At 38.8% G+C, this 15,851-nt stretch overlaps 2 protein-coding genes across 6 annotated transcripts in view; both read left to right on the forward strand.

The window, feature by feature from the left end:
* The window catches only part of TENT2 (terminal nucleotidyltransferase 2), a 44,432-nt gene extending 35,221 nt beyond the window's left edge, over positions 1–9,211 (forward strand). For all 4 annotated transcript variants that reach the window (XM_062599083.1, XM_062599084.1, XM_062599085.1 and 1 more), the window contains 3 exons: positions 3,170–3,261; positions 7,349–7,428; positions 8,764–9,211. In XM_062599083.1, the coding sequence (XP_062455067.1) occupies positions 3,170–3,261; positions 7,349–7,428; positions 8,764–8,838 (247 nt within the window). In that variant the 3' untranslated portion in view covers positions 8,839–9,211. The remainder of the gene's footprint in view (positions 1–3,169; positions 3,262–7,348; positions 7,429–8,763) is intronic.
* Positions 9,212–13,740: 4,529 nt separating this feature from the next.
* The window catches only part of CMYA5 (cardiomyopathy associated 5), a 45,523-nt gene continuing 43,412 nt past the window's right edge, over positions 13,741–15,851 (forward strand). For both annotated transcript variants that reach the window (XM_062600268.1, XM_062600269.1), the window contains exon 1: positions 13,741–13,980. In XM_062600268.1, coding sequence (XP_062456252.1) covers positions 13,832–13,980 — 149 coding nt within the window. In that variant the 5' untranslated portion in view covers positions 13,741–13,831. The remainder of the gene's footprint in view (positions 13,981–15,851) is intronic.

The following is a 15,851-nucleotide window of genomic DNA, read 5'->3' on the forward strand; positions in this document are numbered from 1 at the left end:
AAATACTACTACAATAGTCATACAGGTAACTTTTTTTAATAAATTCCTATCTATGAAGTAGGACACAGAACTACAAGGTTTAATACACAGGATGTCTTTTGCTGAAAGAACAGCATGTAGTAAAAAATGATCAGATAATGTGTGAAGATCATTTTGCACAGAATGAATATTTGAAGTTACCTGCCTGCAATGCTTAACTAATCAGCTATTTATTTGCATGTATTGATCAGGAAGATGGAGATAAGTCACTTAAATTTTCCCCTGCAACCTAACAAAGGCCAGTAGGTATTTCCCCTAAAATCTGTGTGTTATTTTAGTTGATATAATGAGTAATACTTAATGGCAGGATAGGACCGATGAGTAGGGCACAGAGGGAGAAAAGAGCCCTGCGTGCTGTGTAGCCTTAAACAAGTTTATCTCTGTGTTCTGTTTTCCCCTTTTGCTATTTTATCCGCTTCATTTATTTAGACTATAAGCCCTTTCAGGGGAATTTGATTGCCCCGTATTTGCACAGTGCCTATCCCACAGTCCTATTCTTTTTGTTGTATAGAAAGTAACTTTTCTCCCCTTCATAAGTTATCAGCAATGTTGTTTGGAAATCTGTATGTGTGTGTTGGACTTAGACACCACATCTGGCAAAGCTTAAACAATCTGCTAGCGTGGTTGTATAACTAGCCTGCCATAGAGTTAAAGTCTCAGAGTCTACATAATATTTCACATGATTCAGCAGGCTAAAAGTGTGCTTTTAGTACTGTTTTAGCTTTCAGTATTTCACATTATCAGAGCTCTGCTGATATGCAGCAAATCTGATAAAGTATAAAAATGTATGGAGGTGTTCTCAAAAGAAAATATTTGGAAGCTTGTCCCGTGTTTACCAGGCCCTCTTAAGAGTATCTGATTTCATTGGTGCAGCTTTGAGTGAAGTGAGTGAAGGCAGCAGGTTTTGGTTTGGCTGGCTTTTAACAAAGCGAGACCTTGAAGCAAGGCCTTGCTTCTCTATCCTGAAGTTACTGCTGGGGATCTAGAGATTATCATTTGGGCATTTGGGACCCTACTCTTATACTTATTATTTCAAGTTATGTAACAGTTTAAGATCATGCACTGATTAAGATGTATTTGGTTAGGTGTGATAGAAGACCAGTTACATTATCTTGACAAAATATCTCGTTGCTCTTAGCTCTCTTCAGGGCAGGATTAGTCAGGTAGTAAAGTGATCATTTTTTAATAATAAATATCAAATATATTTGCCATTTGTACCCAGTTTAATGAGGGTATTTATGCAAGTAATTTGGACTCATAATGCTTGGGAAAACAATACTGCTTGTTTTAACCAAATGTAGACCAAGTACTCTGCTGCATAACTTCTTACTAGCCTGGGTGTCTCTGATTTCTTAAATTAAGCTTTTAGACAAAGCAGATGATGTGACCTGTCAGCTGCTTCTGCTCATGACCAATGTTCTGGAGCTGCAGTTCAAGTTTCTTCAATGCTGGAGTCGCCTGTTTGTTTCTTTTAAGTGATTCCTCTCAATTTCTTGTTAGATTTGTCTCTGGCAGATTATTAAGAGGACATGATGGCTTGATGTGCAGTAAAGTTTTTGATACTTCACAATGTTTCTAATTCTCACAAATGTGGTCTATTTTGGAAATTAGAGAGGGCAAGTGATGGATTAGACTGAAAGCTTCCTTTGCTTGAATCTTTGAATGCTAGAAATGATCATCAATGGCTGTACTGATTTTTTAAAGAATAGATCAAGAGAAATCTAAAAATATACAGACATATGTGATTAAGTAATGCAAGGTATTCTAAAGTATGCTTCATGTGCTCTGTCCCGCAGCCTTCTGAATTATCAGAAAAAAAGCTGAACTCTATTAATATTCTTAAGTAGTAGAAGAATAATGTATGTGTTCTCCTGTGGAAGTACAGTTATTCAAACAGCTGACTTTCATAAGTAGCTTTAATCACGAGTTGTTTCCAAACTAATTTGTAGAATCTGTGGGGGCTGGTGTAAACTCTTATCACTATTGACTTAGTGGAGTTATGACAGCTGAGCTATGACCTAAGAAGCACAGAATTCTTCCAAATTTAACTGATGATTTACAGATTGTATTTGATTTACAGTTGATATTTACATAAGTACAGAGCGTTAAGTACACTCAGCCAGGTTGCTCTCTCTTTACAATAAGGCGAAAGATCCATATTGTCAGCAGCTCCAGTCAGCTGCACATAAAACCTGCTCTCATTCCTTATTCACTGCTGCTGGCAGTATGCTGCCCACCTATTTCTAGTCCTCATCTAATGGCAGGGAGTGGTGGTGACCCACAGCTGGCATTTCTGGCCTTTTGCTGATAATGGTAGTTTCCTGGTTTAGTTGAGAGCAGCTGGGAACTGGCTGTGTAGGATTGATTAAGATCATAAAACTGAAAATGGTTTGAGGAGTTTGCCATTATGTTTGACATATAGTTATGCCAAGCACATGTATCATAAAGATTTCTCTCTAAACTGTAGTGCTGTTCCCTCTTTGGTAAGATCATTTCCAATGTTTTTGCTGCTGTAAAATTGTGCACAGAAGGTAGGTTATATATGTGTACCTGTTGCACTGATATTATAGCTGTAGAGGCTGTAAAATTGAGTATAAACAAAGCATAAATGTTTTCTAATAGGTTCCTTGCACCAAGTATGCTGACCTGTAAACATGCTATCTTTATATTGACTTGTTGAATACTTTGTAATGAAATCCAGTATGTAATTTCATCTGCACTTAAATTTGTTACCTTCCTTTCTCCCCACAGAAAATTCTGAAAGATTTACAAAGATCTAATTTTTAAAAAAATGTAGTCTAAATGTAGGTTTCAGTCTTCAAGATGATGATGGTTTCTGAGGAAATTGTCATGAATGTATGCTACTCATGGAAACCTGTGCTATTCTGTTTTACAGGTGTTTTCATAAATGAATGTGTCTGTGGAAAAATGTTTCTTGTTTCCTACCTGTCATTCCTTGTTCATATTGTGAAGGTTAAACTGTTACACTCTGTTATAGATTATAATAAAGTAGTGTGCTATCCAGGATTATAACATAGCCATTTGACATCTTTTTTTTTAATGTAAACTGATGTTATTCTTTCAGAATCAGCAGTTTATAAGGTCTGTAAACTGTTCTCCTTTTCCCTAGCTGGAGCCATCAAATGATTTCAGTTCGTGAGGCCAAAGCTATTCCAAGACCTGATGGTATTGAATGGAGAAACAAATTTATTTGTGTGGAAGGTAAAATGTAAAGCTGCATTATCATTTTTAACCTTTAAGACCCTAAATACCTGAATCTGTCACTTGGACTTTACCTCAGTCACATTTTCATAATGCACATGTAACATTTTAATAGAAAATAGTATTACCAATGTAGATTGTTCTGTAATTATGTAACAGAGTCTCTCTAAAAACATTCGAGAAGGAAGCTTTAAGTTCTGTAGTTCTAAAAATAGTTCTCCTGACCTTTTCTTCAAGAGGACTCATTACTCTGTTACTTTGGAACATGGACCGGGACTTTGCTGTCATCAAGGCCATTCCTTCTCAATGTGTGTTTTGCTGTTCTATAAAAATAGTCTTCAGTTTTGTGAAGTTTGAGCTTCTGCAAAAGCACAGTGGGCACATAATCAGATTCTGCTCTAAGAATATTCTTTGTTCTAGTAATGCTCTGGCATCTGAAGTTCTAACAGTGACCAGTTATGCATATGTTGATCCCTTTGTGGCTACTATTTTTGACTGGCTTATGAATGTCTCCACAATAACTGTATGTTGTTCTCCAGAATTGGAGGGGTTCCTTTTGGAGTTGCAGCTCTTGGACATCTTCACTCCAGTGCAATTGGGCACTAGCGTTTTATATGGAACCTGTTTGTGTCCTCTTGATGTCTTAGAGCTGCCACAAGGAGCAAAAGAAGGAAAACGAACAGTTTGCATACATAGGAGATGAAGCTTGGACCAGGGGAAAAAAAATAATAAATCAAGAGCAGGATTATGATGTTAGAGGGGAGAATGAAAAGAAGAAAAGCAGGAAGGCACTTGGGAGCTGCAGTGTAATAAGAAAAGCAAAGTGTAATAAGAAAATAAGCAAATAAGAAAAGTGAGAATTGGAAGACAGCAAGTGAAGGGAAGTTGGTTGGACAAAAGATCATGAATAAGGAATGAGAGTAGAGTGGGGGCAGAATTATAACAGTGGCTTAGGACACTGGGGTGAAGAGGAAAGGTCTGAAATGAGGGAGGGAACCTGGGCCATGGACCTCAATGGGAGACTCAATTAGGATCAGGAGATCAAGAGTAAAGTTTTAGGATGAATGAGGAATGAAATTTTGAGAGGAACCAAATGGTATGTAAAGAATTGCTAGAGACTGGGAAAATCTGGAGAGGAGTATAGCAGAAGTCCAATGGTTAGATGTAAACGTTCCTCAGAGGTCTTGGAGGTGCACATGTATGTGTGCATACACAATTTCCTCCATTGTGCTGCTCTTTGCAGGGAATAGTTACCTACTGGTGAAATTAATTGTTCTGTAGAGTAGAGCTATCCAATGTAACTGTAATCATATGGATGAGGATGTGAAGCCACATGGTAGAATTTGTTCTTTGTCTTGGAAAAATTGACTGTCAGTCATAGGGAAAAGTATACTGAAAGCTGTTAAAAGGCAAAGTTGAGCATGCGTAGTTAAGGAATGTGAGAATTAAAGAGAATCTGCACAACCGAAATGAATTGGGACAGTGCAGAGCAGATATTGCCAAGGCATTGCCATTCTGAATGTGGGAGGTGGAAATGTTCTGCAGCTGTGTCTGCTGCTCTCACGGGGTGCTGAGCTGGGGTGGTGCGGGGGCTGTCTTAGGCTTGCTCTTGCACTCTCTGGACACTAGAAAGTATCTGAATAGTTAGTGTTTTCTTCCATTTGGTTGGAAAACAATCTCAGCACAGAGATTGTGCATTTTTAAATTGGTATTCAGTGTGCTTGATTACATATAACTTTTTCTTAAGAATGCGTTTTGCATTTGAACTATTGAACAAGCAAATGTCTATAGTTGGTACACTTGATTCCTCCTGTTACCACGTGGTTGAAGACTTTATTAGTGCATTTAATCCTCACGTATCAAGTTTTTATTAATGATTTTGAAGGAAAAAAGTAGATTTCCTATTTCAACTCAAAGTATGCTCCATATCTGTAACACCTGTTAAGGTAAACTAGTTTAACAGAAAATAGTTTCTCTAATGTGAAGAGGAGAAGCTTTTAAAAGCTAGATGAACGTGTTGATATATTCTAATTTCCAAGTCTTTGTCAGATTTTTCCATTTAGGGGACTAAAATTCCAGTAATTGTTGTTATTTGTTGAATATTATTTAAAAACATTTTTTAAAAATATATGATGATATATTGTAGAAATCTACCTGCAAGTTGCCACTGCATATAGTGCTGTATTTACCTTGTTGAAAGAAAAAGGTGTGTTCTGTTTTTCACTTCTTTTAATGTGCCTTAATGCTGATTCTCACTTGCATTTCTGCTGTTTGGAAAATGAATGTAGTATGTGTGCTTTTCCCAGACACTTTAAGATATGGCAAGCTACTATCATTATGGCGATACCAAGAGAACTGCTTTTCAAGAATACTGTTTGGGAACAGCCCTTGTCAGAACCTCTAATCGCTATTCTAAACCAGACTGTTCTGATTTAGTTTAACTCTTGTCTGTATCGTATATTCTCCTTTGGAAAAAGATACAGTTTGGAAAAACTAAGAACTTGGCAGTTCCGTAAGACAATTAATTGACAGGCATTTAGGGAAAACTGTGCTGTGTCTGTTTTGTGCCTGTTTCATGCTTGTATTTATAAATCTTTCAGCCCCATGAGAATTTAATCCACATGTTAAGTTAAATTCCTTTCTAAAATAATTCTTCAGAGCTTATTTTGCTGCAGTTTTGAAGTTTAAGGGTTTTTTTTTCTTTTTGTTTGGGAGGATGATCCCCTTCCCTCTAGTATCACAGTGTTGAAGTTGTTTCATTTTTCTTTTAATTCCATGTGAACAAAATAATTTATGATGGAGTCTCACTGTCCTGATGCTTAGAAGATGTTAGTGGTGTAAATAGGTGCTGATTGCAAAATTATTCTTGCTGCATTCTAAGGAATAAATTTGGCTTTTGACAGTTGGTAAATATGCAAGAAGAGTAAAGGGAAGATGTGAGTCAGCTTTTGTGGCTAGGAAGAGTGCCTTTTTTTCCCCACTGTCAGTTTTAAAGAATGTTCAGCTTTGCTCTTGTTACTTTTAAAAAATATTTTTTTGATACAACATTAAATACATAAACATCCTAGCATTAAAGAAAGTCAACATCAAATGTAAGAAATGTAGAAAAAATGCTCTACTCTTTCACATGGTGAGAGAGATGGAATTCTTAGTAGCAGTAGATCACTGTATCAAATTATGTGACTAGAGTTAGAGGCTTAGATATTTTTTATTATAATTATTTGCTTGCCAGTATTCTGCCCCAGTATGATGCTCCAATGTATGACAGTCTACAGTAAAAATAAATCTACTTGTAAATATCCATTAAAGTACTTTGTTCCAAGTAATAATTGTTGTATCAGGCATATTCCTAGAAGGTTTTTCTTTGAACTACCTACAGTCTCCTTAATTGAGAGTTTAAATAGCTTTCAGTATTAAAAGCCCAATGCTATGGAGCACTTTCCAGATTTGAAGTCGCAGTCTCCATAATGTCAAAATCCCTTCTAATGTGTATAATATGTCATTTCACTCTGTCTGTAGCTAAATGAAAGCAATTCATAACCAACTAAATGTTGTATAATTTAGCAAAGACTTCTGTCATTCCCTGGTCCTAAAGGACTTTCATGCATGCTGCCAGTGTGAAATGTGCCACATGTTATTTAAGCATTTCTCTAGCAAGGCAAGAAGAAAAGCTGTATAAAATCTGTTTGTAGTGCATTGTAATGAATAGTCTTTGCATTATAATTCTTTAGTATCTGTTGGTTTACTGTACTGTAGGCAACTATATCAGTAGCAAGAAGTACTATTAAATCTGTCAATATAAAACAAAAAGTTCCCGACTACTGATTATACTGGCAAAAAATTGGTAAACATCACATAATTCTTTAGTCTGTTGGAAACAGAAGAGGAAAACCTCAAATTGTCAGCTTATGAATAGAGAATGTAGAATAGGTTTTAATAGCAAAGTGGACTCAGCTGCTAAAAACTCTTGGGATGTGATAATATGTTGACTGCTTTTTTTTTTTTTCTTTGCCCGACTACTTGCTCAGTGAAGACAGCCTAACGCTAGTGTTCCTAACGCTTTTAATGTTTGTGTTTGATCTTACAGAGCCTTTTGATGGGACAAACACAGCTAGAGCTGTACATGAAAAACAGAAGTTTGACATTATCAAAGATGAATTTATGAAGGTAAAAATTGCATCCGATTTAATTTTTTCTGGCACTTTGGTCTTCAAGATATTTGTGCAAATGGTGGTCAGTGAACCTGCTTGTTTCTGATGTTCATGACTGCCTTTATACTTTTTTTAAAAAACAAAGTGTGTGTGTGTGTGTTTGTGTATACAATTTATATATTATAAATTTGTATATATATATAAATTCTGAAAAAATTGGGGGGGGGGAAATTATGTAAGTATTTATTAATGTCTGTATACCATTAAGAATCTGGCTTAAGTTGAAATGAGTGTCTAAAATAGTAAACTTTTTGTCTTAGAATTATAAATATTACACCTGAAAATATTTTAATGATAGTTGATAGCTTTAGAATCACAACTTTATCTGCATTCATTATTTCAAAACTGTGTATCTATGTCTATATCATAATTTGTTGGAAACATTCCTCTTTCTGCCAAAAAGGAGGAAACAAATGCCAAATATTTGCAATAAAACAAATGTTTTAAAGTGTTGTCTTTATATAGTCAGAAAAGGGTGACTCTTTGCTTTGCAATTCTGTTTAGAAAAGTCAATTATCTTGTATTTAGCCATTTAAGCATATAAAATACCGAACTGTTCACGCTGCTTTACACAGAATGTTTGATTCTGTGAATTTGCTACAGCAGCAGTTTACAAAGTAGCTTGGGCTTATACACTATGAAATCAGTGAACTTTCTTTTCAGAGTTTTCAATAAAAAATGACTTTAAAGCTGTGTGACTTTCTGAAAACCTGTCCTAGTGGTGGTTTAGTTCAAAATACCTGGAAACCTATATGCTTGAATGTTATGGTTGTGAAAACGTTTCCTCCTTATTAGGAGCCATGAGGAATGTCAGTTACTTAAAACAACAAATACTTATGAATGGGCTCTGCATAAAAACAGGAGGTTCGGTGCAATTATTTGCAGGTTCGTGACCTAGCAGGTATGACAGAGTTGTCTTGGGTTCCATGGCAGAATGCAGAAAAAAGCAGGAATAACCTATTTTAAAGACATAAGCTCTGGAAATGTCAGAGGACATCTCTGAATTTGAGACAATCATTTTTCAGTCAGAGTATCAATGTAGTGCTTAAAGAATGTTAACATCTCAGTCTTCACAAATCCTCTGCTGCCTTGAAAGGACATACCTTTCTCAACGGTTCATTGCATTTTGTGCATCTTTGGATTCTTCCTCCCTAAGAAAGAAATCTCTTTTCAAGAGGGAAAAAGTACCAACTTTTTTTTGATCTGTGGGGCTTAATGCTTACAATAGTATTTAAGTATTAATGGCAAAGAAGATAATTTAGCCTTTTAAAACCTTGTACTTTTTTCCCAGTCTTGGCAGATATTACGAGACAAGAAAGACTTGAACTGTATATTACCTTTAAGAACAACCATACAGAAAAGATAACCGACTTCTTTCATTTCCTCCTTATTGGATCCTGCTGAAATAAAGAACAGTGTCAAAATCAAGATGCAGTTACCCCGTGGTTTTTTATGACGTGTTTTTCTCTTTAAACTTTTGTTAAGGAAATGTTTATAAGAAAGATTGCATATTTTATTATTGACATTTGTTAATACAGCTGTTCATTCAAAGATATGTTTTCTGAAAATGCTTGCATTGTTGACTTCTACAAGAGACTGTTGTGACTCAAAGCAGCCCAAAGGAATAAATCCATTTTAAGGAAAGTATTGGAATATATTGACTTGTTGTTTCCATAATCTGTGTAATCATTAATTCAGGCACATTTAACCATGAAATAAAGGAATTCAGAGCTAAACAATGTACGAGTCTGACTGTATCCTTAAGCCATTGCACCCAATATACACTTTTTTATGAACAGACAGCCTGTGCTGTACATCTGCTTAATGCAGTATGCACTTCTGCTCAACTTGGCACCTTCCAATTTTATTTCCCCTTTTCATGGAACAACAAGCAACAGTTTATGAAAATTCAACTAGATTATACTTAGTAGTGTTCTGGATACGAAACTGGAATTTTCAAGCAGCAGATCTACTACAAAGAAGTTGAAAAAAATCAATGTATGTAAATACTTCATATTCACATAGTGTCATCCAGATACCTTTTAGTGCTTCTTTTTACATATTTGAAGTAGGAGTGATGTTAGCAAACACACACTCCCCCCCCCCCACTACAATATGCTAGGCTTTTGTTTTAATTCTGTGTAAATATTTGTAAATTGGTCAGCTACTGTAAATTAAATAAGTAATCTTAAATTTTAGCTTTTCCAAAAAAAAAAAAAAAAAAAAAAAAGAAAAAAAAAGTTGTGGAACTTTTTAGACCTGCTGTAGCACAGTTTGTGCCTCTCATGTATTTGTTATTGAAGACCAATTCATTGTTATATCTGTACTTATCATTGATGTCAAATTCATATTTTGTTTTTTTTAAGTTTAATATTTTGTATGATGTCCAGTGGAATAAAGTTTATATGGAAAATACAGTTCTCTTCTAGTTTGATGTTACTTTGTATTGGATATTTTAAGTATTTGCTATCTCCTGTAACTATTTAGAAAAGGAAACACTATGTACAGGTCAAGGATCAAACTTCTGTATGGCTTTTAGCACAACATCTGCGTACAGGTAAAAGTTTCATCCACTGCTGTTTCTAATGAAATTCTGAAGGCCCTTGTAACAGTGTAAAATAAGAAGCAGCAATGTTTTTCCTCTGGAGATTTTAAGTTTTAATTTTTTTCAAGCTTTTGAATTTAAAGTTGTAGTAAAGTTATTTGTAAACTATTTACATATTGATCACACACACTTGATTGTGATTTAGTCTATGTAATACCTTGGCTTGCTTTTTAAAACAACCTTCTTTTACAGTTAAACAGTTCTCTTGGTTTTATTGGACTCTAGCAATCCACAAAAACATTCTCATTCCATATATACATTCCTCCTCACTACCCCCCTTCTTAGTAATGTGGTAGACTTGGTGTCAATGAAACATTATCTTTTATAAATTACCTGTTTTATGTAAAATGCAACCAAACTTTTTAGTACAGAATCATATCTGGATTCTAAGATGCTCTGCAAGCCTAGATTTTTTTTTATATATATATATATATATAATATATATAAAATAAGCCCTTCTGTAAAATGTAGTGGCTCTGTCTATGAAATTTTCTATAAATAAGGTAAGTAAACAGGGACATATATGTTCAAACTTGGAAAAACTGACTTTCAAATGAGTATGTCTCTCTCATAAGACTTTGTATCTGGGAACTTTGTAGCTGAAAAATAAATGTCACCCTAAGGAGTTAACATATTTCATACTTTAAATTGTTGCACTATGTTTGAAATTGCTTCTTCGAATCTGTTTTAAAATGGATCAAAAAAATGCTCTCATGTTTTCCTGCAACTTGGTAACAATTGGCCTTATAGACCTACCAGCTCAGTGATCCGTTTAATACAAGCCAAGATCTGTAACTACAATGGCCTGTGCATTTAAAAACAATCTTACTGCAATTTTGTTCTTAAATTCCTGTAGTTTTGATAAGCTGTATTTATAATCGGAAATGTGAAGTCTGGATGGTGATTTTCCCAAATGTAGGGACACAGACGTTCATCTCATCCTGTTAACAACAGAACTCCCCAGAATTTTACAGTATGTTATCTGAGCTGCAGATACTATCCAGTGACAAATGCAAGGTGACGTGTCTTGGTCTAGCTCAGTGGCCAGAGTACTGCAATGTTCCTACGTGAGATGATTTGTCTGTAGCTATCTGCAAGTGGTTCATCTGGCAAAAGCACAGAGAGTGGCAGTACTCATATACTAAAGAGCAGCTTGAGTGCTTCAGAAAGCAATATGAATTTGGTGAAATTTGTAGTATTCTTCCTTCAAGCCACACAAAAGCAGCAGTGCTTTCTGTGGAAATGCCAGACAACCAGCGAACGTAATGAGGCTTGTTACATAGTGAGCTGTAACTTTTGACATAAAATACCAGAATTGCACAAAATAAATTGTTTTGGGATGGGAGTGGAGGTTATACATAGCCTGAAGGTGTTGAGAGAAGATTTAATGACCTAGATTTTTTATCTACTCTGGGCAGGTATCTAGAGCGAGGAAATCTCCTAATGGCTATCATAAACATGTGTGTTAATGCAAAGTTTTCCTTTTCTGCTCAACTTCAAAATGAAAACCTTGGTGTACCCCCTATAGGGACTGAGGAATAGTTTCCTGTGAGAGCTTCTGTAAAAGTTGTGCTTTTTCATGGCTGACTGAGGTCTCAGTGTCTGTGCAAGATGACAGCATCTCTGAGGCTTCTCACTAGCTTGAAGAAAAATGCTTTGGTTCAACTCAGTTATTTCAGAAGCAGCTTTGACTCTTAATTTTGGCATTGGTTTCACATGTCATTTCTCCCTTTATGTGATGACATCAGCAAGTTCTGACTCTTATAGGATTTTAGGAACTCTTTAGTCTTCTAGCTGTGCTTTTAATAGAGGCTCAGATTTGTATGGGAGAATCAAATGACTTTGGAAGCAAGAGCCTCCCATTTAATAACATTAGTACCAAAATTGTCATAGGCTGTGTACTGTGAAATCTAGTTTATCTTACCGATATCTTGCTCTTAGTTTTACTTAAATGTGTTTTGAACCAACTTGGGGAAAAATTAGCATCAAATAAAGCGTACATAAAGTAGTCTGTGTATCTTAAGGTGTTTTGATGTTATGAGATGTTGTTTTTAAGAAATCCTTTGCGGAGAATTCATTGTATAATGGTTTTGAGAATCAAAGTGAAGGGTGACATGGTGATTTGGGAGAAACAGGGTGAAATGTTTATCCAGCAGCCATAGTAAATAGATGTAAGAGAAATTGTAGTTAAAGTAGCCTTTGTGAAGAGCATCCTGAACGCTGATTTAGAAGCAATGCTTTACTTGAACTTAGGTTTCTGGACCTGATTTATGGTATATTTGGTGTTAAATGTACCTCTATCAGAGAATGTCACTCTTGATCCAGTGGGCTGCTCTGCTTGCTTTGGGGATCTCATGTATGTTTAGGAGAGTTGTTTTTGTCAGGGATCCTGTTGATGTGTTAATGCTTGTAAGTACTGACATTACATTTATTATATGAAGAGTATGATGCTTGTAAGAAGAGCATGAAAAAGCCAAGAGCTGGCTATTTGGGTCTACTCACAAGTCAAATTAAATTGTGAAAAATACACCAGCTCTGAAAATAACTTGAATGGGTCCTGGGAAAAGGGCTGTCACCTTCCTCTTGCGGTGTTGAAGATTGAATCAAAACTTGTGTAATGTACAGATTACTTCTGTAAGTATTTTCTACAAGCCTGCAATACTGTTGTCTTCCATATGTAAGGAATACCTTAAAAGCAAAATCTCCATTGTGCTCTGTCCCCTCGTGACCAGGGAATGTGATAAAATCTGGAGTTTAATTTTAGTACCCATATTCATTTAGTATCTATTCCACCATCCATTTGGTGTAGACTATGCTGTGTAAATTGTGTACCATAGGCCCCAGTGGGTAGGTTGGGGGATTTTTTTTTCCTGTATGTTCTGTTTAGGAAAGGTTTTACAACATGTAAATTTGTCAGTAGAATTTTAATTTTGCATTGCAGGGAAAGCTTGTACTTGGAAATACCAGCTTGGGTATTTCTGTTCTTTTAACTCTAGGATGAGTTTGCTGATTGATTTTCAATCAGCCATTTATTTGAAGATCCAAAAAGGGAAAAACGAGAATAGAGTTATACTGTGTATACAGTCTTTTGTACCTGAAAACTTTTGGAAGTTCTTTGTTTATGATCTGAGTCTGACTGTCTCTATTATATATAGTGTTTCTCTCTCTCTCTCTCTCTCTCTCTCTCTGTGTGTGTATATATATATATATATATATATATATATATAAAATATTTATATAAAGTGATTTCTTTGGTTCATACTATTTGGAAATGTTTTAATTTCATCTGTGAAAATCACTGCATTTTGTATGGAAATGGAGAACAATAAAGGACAAAGGTAACTTCACGTAACCTCTAGATAGTGATACTGCTTGTCTTTGCTTCCAATTACTGCCTGCGACAGCCTGCTGGAAGGAGAGGGGAGGAGGTTTGAACTGCCCCGTGAATTACCGCCTGAGCAAGTCTGGGGGTTCGGACAGGCCTGAACGCGCCTTTCGGTCGGGGCGCGCCGCGGCGGGGGCCGAGCTCCGTGCCCGCCGCGGGCGGCTCGGCTGCGCCCCCGGCACCCGGTTGGTGCTAGGACCCAGGGCCGGCGGCAGCCGCTCGGTGCCGTGACTTTGCCGCCTGCTATTTAAAGCGCGCGCCTGAGCCGGGGGAAGCGAGCGCCGGCGGGCGCGACGGCTGCGGCAGGCCGCCCTGGGGAGGACAGGGACGGGGGAGAAGATCACCGTGAGGGCCTGAGCTGCGAACGGCATGGAGGGGTGCCGTGGCGCCGAGGGCGACGGGGCGTCCGAGACCTCCTCCGTCCTAGAGGATGAAGAAGAAGAGGAGGAGGAGGAGGAGGAAGAGGAGGAGGAGGAGGAGGCTGTAGATCCCGAGGAAGCAGAGGAGCTGGCTAACAGGTACGGGCTCCCCGGGGAGGCGCGAAGCAGGGCCCCCGGCGAGCGCTCGCCTCTGGGCCCGGTGCGGGCTTGTCGCCCCTTTCTGCTTTCCTCCCTGTCCCCCTCGCTGGCCGCAGCCGCGGGGCTGGTGTTCGTGGGGGCGATCCTGCTGCCGCAGTGGAGGCTGGTGCGCTGAGCGCCTGCCCTTGGCTCCCCGGAGGCTTTTCTATTTAAAGAGCTGCCGGCGTGCCAGCTGGGCTGGCGTCGCCCTCCGCTCCTCGCTGTCGGCCGGTTCTTCCTCGCGTATTGCTCTTAGGTACTCTGGAGAGTTGCCTGTCTGTGAGAAAACAGTCAAATATCGGAATGGTGCGTTTTAATTTGCTGCTCCTGCTGTCCGTCCTTCTTCCCGCTTGTCCCTCCCTCTTCGGTCTCTTCTTTCCCAAAACAGGAAAAATTTGTTCTAAACCTTCACTGCCGCTGAGGACCAGAATTTGTGTGGCTCGTTTAGGGGCTGAAATGAGGAATATTGCACTTTGCATTTCATTTTATTTTTTTGAAGTCTCACGCGGAAGCTCTTTGCCGCCCCCGTGTCGCGCTCCCACGAGGAGGAGAACGCGGCGAGGGCGGCAGGCTCGCCGTGGGGCCTGGGGCCGCGTGTGGGGCCTGGGGCCGCGTGTGGGGCCTGGGGCCGCCTGCAATCCGATGCCTGCGGGCAGCTCCCTCGGCCGTGCCGATGTGGAGAAGAGGCAGCGAGGCCTGAAACTGCACCCGGGTGTATCGAGTTGCAGGATTTCTTCTGTGTCTCCAGCAAAGCCTATCGGTTTTAAGCAGATCCTGCAGAAAGAGCCAAAAGCCGTAATGCTGATGTTTTTCTTAAGAAATTTGGGTCCTGCAGTTTCTATAACCTGAGTGCTGCGGAGCTGTCCTCTATTTACACCCCTCTGAGCGTGTGACACTTCGAAGCTGTTTCTAGCTGTCCCGATCTTTGTCGCGAGAGTTAAGAGGGCAGAAAGGAGGTGGTGGGACTCTGCACATCCTAAACCATCCTGAGAGCTGTGGGAAGGGAAATGGAGGCCAGGACCCTAGGGAAACGCCCTCGCGGTGAGAAGGAAGAGCTAGTTTTCCAGGGATAGGGGTGGACGCCCCTAAAAGCCGATTTTCTTCTGAGAGATGTTGCTCTTCTCAGCAGCCTCCTGGCAGAGGAGGGACTACATAACCAAAAAGCTCGAATGGCACACGTGTAACAGTAACCAGACAAAACCCAACTGCAGCCGATGGAAAGGAGTCGCTCGTTGCAGACAGTTAAAACACAGTCAATCAACTAGATATTTTTAACGCGACCTGCAGTTAAATAGCAAATACTACTATTCACATTTAACACCCAGGTAGGAATGTATAACATCTCCCTTTGAGGGTGCACTTACCATCGCAGTCAGCTCTGTGAGGGCGGCTTTTATTTGGGGTCTGCAGACCCCCTGCCTGGGCCTTGCTCGGGCTGGGAGCCGCCGCAGCGCAGGGCCGGGCCTCGCAGCGCAGCGACGTTAAATTTGGTGCTTGACTGAATCGCAGCAATCCTTCCCTTCAGCTCTTGGCATTGCGAAGAACCGCACTGTTCGTTCTCCATCCTTGCTCAGTTTGAAAATAAGATAGCTCAGAGTTTAGGGAGGCTTTGAAGCAGCTGTGCTCTGTGGTAACTGAGTATATTTAACGAGGCCGTACTACTGAACTTTGATTAGTTTAATTAGTCTAACGAAGATGTAAAATTTTGAGTTTTGGCACAGATACAGAAGCAGTACTGAGAACTCAGAAAAAGCTTATCGACGTTAAATAAAACTGATTCTTTAACGCTTACGTTTTGCGGCCGTCAGCACGGCTGCTGCGGTTCGGGTCCG

Source organism: Rhea pennata, chromosome Z (genome assembly GCF_028389875.1).
Source record: "Rhea pennata isolate bPtePen1 chromosome Z, bPtePen1.pri, whole genome shotgun sequence".
Taxonomy (NCBI): Eukaryota; Metazoa; Chordata; class Aves; order Rheiformes; family Rheidae; genus Rhea; species Rhea pennata.